An 8,642-nucleotide genomic window follows, 5' to 3' on the forward strand; every position below is an offset into this window, starting at 1 on the left:
CAGCGTTGACGGCGAGCGCTGCAGACGAGTTTACTATCGCTGAGCGCCATTATGCCAGCACTTGTAGTGCTAGTGCCATGGAGCATGACCCAGTTGTTGGAAAAAATATGAGGAGTGCACTAGTAAACACGGCACGGCGAATATCATTTGAAGATGAATCGGACTTGTCCAAAAGAGAAAGAGAAAGAAGAAATGAGGCAAGGGACCCAGACGCCGTCCTTGAACTCAGTGACGACGTCTTTGAGACTCCACTGAATGAGATACGACGGGAGGTAAGCAAATCGAAGGCTAGGCGAGTTGCTGCACGGACTTCCAGTGCGCGAAACAAACAAAAGGCGAGCAATAATATATCGCCAAGAACTGCTTTATNCGACAGTGGCCGATATCAGTCGGCAGGAATAGTCGCGGCGACTATTGAAAAGTGTGCTGACGTCATTGAAGGGGTCAGATTCAGAAGCAAAAATTTAAATGAGGCTCTGTCGCACGAGATTAAGGTCAATGTGCAAAAAATAAAACTGACGACGTCGGACCTAGCTACTCGGTGTGACCTTACAGGTGATACCTCCTACTTACACCTGAGAGAGGCCGAGTTGTTGAGGGAAACAAAGGATCTTAAGGANGAAAATAAGATGCTACGTGAACGATTAGAGGCCTTGAAACAAGAACTTCGTCAGTTTAAACAAGATGTCCATGACGGAAAGATTGGCAGAGGACTGAGATCGCCGAAATCAATAAATAAGCAGACAAGGGATGTTGCGACATCCCCTCCTGAATTGGCCCTGACCCCACCTCATTACCGGCTGGGAGCAGAGCAAAGATTGATACAAGTTGCCCTAAGAACATGAGCGCGGCTGTAAAATTTGGCGGCATGCGTGGCACGACGGCTTCTTCTGGCCAGAGAAACTATGCACAAAAAGAGGAAAACAGACTTTTATTAGGGGATAAGTCCCGGCCTGTAGAACAACCTAGGAGAAGATCTAGAGGCCTTACCTCGGAAGATGATAAGAGTGTCCAAGAGAGAATTGAAACGCGGACATCTTTGTCCCGGCGAGAACGACGAAGGCGACGTATTGCCTCGGATCAGACGTTGCGACAGTTGCCACACAAAGCGACACCGAATGGTCGGTCGTGGGCCCGAGAAGAGGTAGGCGTCGGCTGCGCAGCGATAATCGAAGGAGGGAAAATCCCTTATTGCAGAAGAGGGTACCCCCTACGGATCGGGATAAGCGTCCCCCTCGCATTCGTCCTCCGCGTTCGGCGGCGGTGGCGATTAGGATCCCGGAGGGAAAAACGTATGCGGAGGTTATGAAAAAGGCGCGAACTGAGATAGATTTGGAACAGTTGGGACTTGGAGATACAAGAATTAGGAGGGATATCGCANGTGGGTTGCTCATACAAATCCCGGGCAAAGAAGGAAAGGATAAAGCGCGGCAACTGCAGAATAAGCTACANAAGGTGCTTGGCCAGGAGGCACGCATAACTATTCCCTCGAAGCGAGCCGAGTTGCGTATTATAGGNTTTGATGATTCTGTGACGGAAAAAGAAATCATCAGTCAGGTTACAAATGTGGCTGGATGCAATTCGAGCGATGTGAAAATGGGAGCGATCAGACATCTGGCGAGTGGTCTGTGTGCCATATGGATCCAGTGCCCGGCGGATTCGGCTCAGGCCATAATTAAAGCTGGTCGCATTAGATTAGGGTGGACGTCAGCCCGAATCGTATTGCTCCCTCCGAGAAAACTCCAGTGCTTTTGTTGCCTCGAATTTGGGCACGTGAGGATCATGTGCCCTAGCACTGAAGATAGAAGTAGCCTGTGCTACAAATGCGGCGAAACGGGACACAAGGCGTTAACATGTGTCAACCGTGTTNGCTGCCCAGTGTGTGCCTCATGTGGTGCAGCCGCAGACCACAGGATCGGTGCTGAGAAGTGTACGGCCAGAAAGATCGGTGGCAGAATTAATATGCGTACAATGGCTACGGGAGCAAAAGATCCAGTAGCATCATGTAGGGAGCCCAGCATTCCACTAGTGAGCGTTGAATCTGTCGGTGGGGGTCCGACAGAAAATGACGGCACAATGGAATTATGTTAATAGTGCAATTAAATGTTAATCATTCACGGGCGGCGCAGGATTTAATGATGCAACGCGTAAGAGAAACCGGAGCTAGTTTGGCCTGCGTGGCTGAACCACATTCCATCCCTAAATCTCAGCAATGGTTTGGGGATTTGGACAAAAGAGCGGTGATTTACTGGTCCCCCCGAATAGGTGGGCTAGAAGTCCGTCCGGTTGACAGCGGTAAAGGTTACGTGGCAGTCAAAATGGGAAAGCTCAGAATCTACAGTGTTTATTTCCCCCCAAATGAACGACGTTCGGACCTAGAAGAACGGATCGATGGCTTAACAAACAGCATTATGAGTACAGGCCCATCCCCTGTAATGGTCATGGGGGATTTTAACGCAACCTCGATTGGCTGGGGGGCAAGATACACCAACGTGCGGAGTGAGGTTATAGAAGAATGGGCTGCGTCTATGGACCTGACTCTTCTCAATGTCGGTAGTATTCTAACATGCAATCGAGCCCAAAGCACGTCAATTGTGGATCTTTCATGGTGTAGTTCGGACGTGGTCGGTGAAATAGGCGCCTGGAGAGTTGCCCCAGAGGTAGAGACCTTGTCGGATCACTCTCTCATCGAGGTAACTGTCAGAGGATTTGATTTGGCACGTCGTGGTTATGCTAGAGAGGAGAGACAATCTCATTTTGTGAGATGGTCTATAAACAACATGAACTGGGACCTATTGAAAGCAGCATTGATGCTGAAGGATTGGCTGTGTCCACAACCGCTACACTGTAATCCTGAAGAAGCGGCCACTAGGTTAGGTCAACTCCTTGTGGAAGCATGCGACGTAGCTGCCCCGCGGGTTAGAAAGCTCCCCAATAGGGCCAAACCTATTAGTGGAACAACGAGATAGCTAAAATGCGCAAAAGATGCACTTCTTTAAGGCGCAAAATGGTGAAGTCTCGCAGACGAAGCGACATGATTGATGCTGAGACTGCCAGAGTGGAACTCCGATGTGGTCAACGTACTTAGAGCGGCTATAGTGAGGGCGAAAGACAAAGCATGGAAGGAGCTATTAACAACTATAGAAGAGGATCCTTGGGGTAGGCCCTACCGTATTGTTATAAAACAATTGAAGGGCTTGGTAAGGGCGGTCACCGAATCGCTGGAAACTAATGAACTAGACGTGGTGATCAACGGCCTTTTCCCCCAACAGGCTAATGCAGAGGGCGAGCAGTGTGAATCTCCTCCACTTGAGGATAGATATATGATCACCGCTGATGAAATTAAAAATGCAATGCGGGAAATTAAAAATAGGAACTCGGCACCAGGTCCGGATGGGATTTCGATAAATGTCATCTTGATAGCGCTGTCTACTGTCCCGGACAGGTTAATGAGGTGCTTCAATGTGTGCTTCTTGCAGGGATGTTTCCCTGCATGCTGGAAAATCACCCGATTGGTGCTAATTTCAAAACCTGAGAAACGACCGGGGTTGGCGTCGTCATATCGGCCGTTGTGTCTGTTAAGCGATGTTGGAAAAGTGTTCGAGCGCATTGTAGCTCGAAGGTTAGTGGAGCATGTGGATAAACGAGGTGGTTTCTCATCCAGGCAGTTTGGGTTCTGCAAAGGTAAATCCACTTGCGATGCGGTGATAGCTCTAAGGAAGTTTGCGTCGTCCTTTACTAACAACAAAGGAGTGTGTTTGGCAATCTCTCTGGATATCAAGAACGCATTTAATTCTCTTTCATGGCCGGCTATTAGGGATGCTACTGTAACTTGGAGGCTTCCTGAATATATGAGATGTATCATTGCGGATTACTTGAGGAATAGGTTTATCACATATGGAGATGTGAGTGGAAAGATCCATAAGAGGAGGGTCTTCTGTAGAGTCCCCCAGGGATCGGTGTTGGGCCCTCTCTTGTGGAATCTGACTTATGATCAGGTCCTGAAATATCAGGTTCCTCTGTCTTGTCGTGTTTTTTGTTACGCCGACGACACGCTGGTGGCAGTAGGTGGGACTGATATAGATCGGGCAATCCGGGTTGCTAACCGAGGGCTTGAGGTCGTTGGTCGAGCCATAGCTGAACTGGGACTAATGATTGCGCCGGATAAAGCGGATGCTGTACTATTCCGCCATCGTTGGATGAAATTACGGCCTGCGTTGGTAAACCTGAATGGAAATAATATAGTAGTGAGTAATAGAATTACGTACTTGGGTTTCATACTAGACGATAGATGGACCTTCAAAGAGCATTTTCAAAGTATGGTAAATAAAGGACAGAAAATTGTAAGTGCACTGGCACGCATCATGCCCAACTTAGGTGGTCCTTCAGAAAGAAGACGGCGGCTGTATTTGAATGTCCTGCAAGCAGTTATATTGTATGGAGCCCCTGTATGGGCTGGAGAACTGATGAAAAATAGAAGGGCGATAGCACGGTGTCACGCTGTGCAAAGATTAATTGCAAACCGTGTTATATGTGGTTACCGCACGGTCTCGGCAGATGTAGCCCAACTACTGGCTAGGGCTCCCCCTTTGGAGCTGCTCGCAGAAGAACGAGCAGCAGTACTCAGAAGATCTCGTAGCGATGCTTTGCTAGAATACGGGCGGCTGAAAATTGAAGAAATTAAAAACACTAGAATTAGATGGCTTGAACAACTCTGGGCTTCTCAGGTGCTTGGAAGGGCTACAAAAAGTTTACTACTACCAGTGTTTAAACAATGGATGACAAGAAAGCATGGCTACCTGAATTTCCATTTAACACAAATGCTGACAGGCCATGGATGCTTTAATGCTTTTTTATATAGGATTGGAAGGTCGGTTTCAGACAGATGCTCCCACTGCAGACTATAAGTTGACACTCTGAGTCATACATGGGAGGAATGTGAATGTTGGAAGGAGGAACGTGAATTATTAAGGATACAAATTGGCCTAAATCAAGTCACGATGAAGGCTGCAGTTGAGGCGATGATAAATAAACAAGAAAAGTGGAGTGCAGTGTCACTTTTTGCTAGAAGAATTATGATGCAGAAAGAACAAGCAGAGAGAGAACGACAAGGGCAGACTGCTCTAAGAAGAGAAAGTTCGGCAACAGCACCGTAATGGCATAAGCTAGTATATATTTATGGCTGTTTATTGTTCACATTAGGAACGGACTAGGGGAGCAAGTGTTTGAGGTTTAAAGGGTATATGTCTCCCCCTACGTCTCACTCCTCTGCTCCCATCTTGGCTTGTCGGCGTTGTCATGAGAGGAATGACAACGACCATTGTACGCAACCAAAGTGATATATATGGAGAAGGTTTTTCAACCTTTTTCTCGGAAATAGATATTATCCCTTGTATGAGATGGCGCATGTGCAAGGCGGGGGCTAGCAAGTAATGCCTTTTGGCGTCCGCTAGTCCTCCGCTCAGTTGGCGCGACTGGGGACATCGAGGGGTTTTAGCGGGTAGGCTGGTCCCCATCTTTGGGGGACTCTAAGAGTACTCCGGACTCCCCGTCTGGGTGGTGGTGGAGGAGGATTCCCCCGATAGGGCGAGGGCCTCGTCTCCTTCCCGGACCAGTTAGTCTCGCATATCCTTCGCCCAGTTCCCCTGATGGGCGGAGGAATCCATAAAAGATTTCTCCTCGTTAAAAAAAAAAAAAAAAAAAAAAAAGGTTATAGTTAAGCCCCGGGCGAGTTCCCACCACCTTGACGTGGTACCCGGGCTTGGGAGCGGTGAGGTGAGGGGGCTATACTGGCGGGGACTCTTTTGAGTCCCTGGCAGAGTCACCCATGCCAGGAAAGCCCTTCACTAAGCTCCCGTACTAAAAGTGGGAATAGAGGAAGGAAAACCTCGAACAAAAACCCGGAGTTCTCAGCTCCGTTAGTCCTCAAAGACGGGGGCAACTGGGATAGGGGAGAAAACCCTGACTTCAAATCCGGGGACGTTCGACCCCGTCAGCCACGGTGCAGTCGGAATAGGAGAGTAAACCCTGATTTCAAATCCGGGCGTGCGGGCTCGTTACCCCACGTGGGGGAGCCGCAATAGGAGAAGGAAATCCTCGAACAAGAAACCCGGGTAGGTCGGACTCGTAAGCTTTGGGCGGCAATCGTCCTAGGTGACGGATACACTAAGTTTAAAACCACCATGATCACACTTATGACATGGACAAAACAGAGGAGACAAACTTAGTGCGACAGGGCGTATCGGAACGTCCAGTGGCCGGCGTAGGGGGGGTCTTTGACCCTGCTCCCCCTATGTCGTCATCCAACGAGGGGCCGACCAAAGTGTTGCCAGCGGGCACTTTGAGTTATATTGCTACCGCTGATGACTTAGCTGGTGGAGATAGCGCGCTTCCCACGGTGGGAGCCACTTCTCTCGCAATAATCGAGAGCCTAGAGCGTGTGAAGAATTGGGGACCCATATGTGAGCTGGCCTCACATACCACCGGTACTCAGGACGATCGTGAGTACCTGACTACACGATCCCGCAGCACGTTGTTCAGCCCGGACCAGTCGGCTGACTCCGCTCCGTCTGACATGGACGTCGAGGCTGACAAGGTGTCCGATCCTCCCGCAAGGTTCACACGTGCGGCGTTCTTGAGGGCACCCAAGCTTGTGGTTCCCCCTCCCAAGTCACCAGTACTTGGGATTGATAAAGCCGGTAATTCTCGTCCACCAGCTGCGAAGAATGTAGCCAAAAAGACTGCGGCTAAGCCGGCGCGTAAGCGCAAGATCGCACGCGTCGCCTCCGCGACTACATCTGAGGAAGACAACCCTCGGGCTCCGCTGGTCCCTGCCGCCTCTCCGTCTAGATATGCAGGAAAGGCCGACCAGAGGAAAGTGAAGGAGATCGTGCAATCCATGCAGGATTATGATTAGCAACCGCCCAGCGTGGTATATGCCGATCTCATGGAGTGGCTCAAAGAAATCGAGCAGATGCGCATCAAGTCCGCCAATTTCCTGCAGGGTAAAATCAGCGGGCAGATGCGTGACCGGATCGTACGATCAAAGCAGGCAGTGTTGGTCCTCTCAGGGCGGGACAACGCTGCCTACACAAAGATGAACGAGCAGCAACTACAGCTGCGGATCGATAGCCTTGAGAAGGAAGTTGAGCGTCTCCACACTGTCAAGGGTGAGTGTCGTCACCTCCAGAAGTTGGAAACCGAGGTGAAGCACTTGCGGCTGCAGGTGCAACACGGACTGAGAACTCCCACGTCGCCCCTAGTCACGCATGGCGGGACGCAAACATCCCCACATGTGGAGCGCTCTAAGAGGCCCACGATTAGCTCAGTGGTTCGAGAGGCTGAGGCCTCTCTCCGCTCCTCTCGTGGTGCGCCTTCTTTGGACTGAACATCGGTGGCGGATTTCCCTCCGGTATACCGTCCGTCCGTCCAGGGTCAACGGGCAATCATGCCCGAGAGCCGTCTTGCTTTCCCTCGGTTATCGGAGGCCCCATCCTTGACTCCCACCGAGCCTGCGGATGTACGTGGCCTCATCCTCGCTGCGGTCCGGAAAGTCCCTGCCGGCTTATCACCGATCGATACGATCGAGACAACGGCCCGGGCATTGAGTGACGTGGTTGCTGTAACCACTCGGGTTCTCCGACCTTAACCGGTCGATGTTCCGACGGCCCTTCCGCAGCGCCCGCCTCGCGGCCCGCACCGAAGACGTAACCGCCGGCGCCGTCGCGCGGCGCAACCCGCCTCTGAGCCTGCTCGCTCTCAGGCTCTTGGTCCCTCCGTCTGGGAGCCGGAGGTTATTGTGCAGGAGGGAGACCGGCCTCTCCCCCAAGACACGTGGGCCACCGTTGCNCGTCGTGGTCGTCGTCCTGCGGATCAACCGCGTACTNGCCCCTCGGCCGCGGGTCCCTCTACAGCCCGCCCGGGACAAGAGATACCACCGCGATCTGCGTCCCGGCGGTGCGTCACAGCCGCGCAGACGGCCGCTGCGTACGGCTGCGGTCACCTTGACCTGTTTTGGCGGTTCGCTCGACACAGCGACCGCCCTTTGTCAGGTTTGGCAAAGAGTTAATCTTGCCGACCTTGGGATCGAGAAGACCTCGATCCGGCGCGCGCGCACGGGTGGTCTTATAATAGAGATCTCCGGAGCAGACGGCCATGTCAAGGCTGACGCCTTGGCTGCCGCGATGCGCTCGGCACTTGAGGAGCACGGAGGAAATGCTCGTGTAGGTCGCCCAGTACAATTGGCCAAACTCCGCCTTGTGGGCGTAGAAGACTTCGTAGCCGAGGTTCTGTCTGCCATTGCGCTGGCTACTGGCTGCGACCAAACCAGCGTCAAGGTGGGACCCCTTAGATTTACGCGTGGCCTTGCTACGGTATGGGTGCAATGCCCTCTGGTTGCGGCCAACATACTCTCCCGAGAGGGCCGTCTTCGTCTCGGCTGGTCTTCTGCCCGTGTCGAGCTACTTCAGCTCCGCGGACTCCAGTGCTTCCGGTGTCTCCAGTCTGGTCACACGCGCCTGCAGTGTACGGCGCTGGCAGACAGGAGCGCCGAGTGTTACAACTGCGGGGAGACTGGTCATCGGGCTCGCGACTGCAGCAACCCCACCCGGTGTTCTGCGTGCACCGCCCTTGGCCGAAACGCG

General features: G+C 52.0%; 1 protein-coding gene across 1 annotated transcript; it reads left to right on the plus strand.

Annotated features, from left to right (window-relative positions):
- The first annotated feature begins 1,305 nt into the window (after window positions 1-1,305).
- Window positions 1,306-2,091, plus strand: LOC109862096. Its single transcript, XM_020442009.1, has one exon. It carries the CDS (start codon window positions 1,306-1,308, stop codon window positions 2,089-2,091), a length of 786 nt encoding a protein of 261 aa, XP_020297598.1.
- Window positions 2,092-8,642: the final 6,551 nt, after the last annotated feature.

The sequence above is a fragment of the Pseudomyrmex gracilis genome, unplaced genomic scaffold, assembly GCF_002006095.1.
Source record: "Pseudomyrmex gracilis isolate BER0280 unplaced genomic scaffold, ASM200609v1 scaffold_1361, whole genome shotgun sequence".
Taxonomy (NCBI): Eukaryota; Metazoa; Arthropoda; class Insecta; order Hymenoptera; family Formicidae; genus Pseudomyrmex; species Pseudomyrmex gracilis.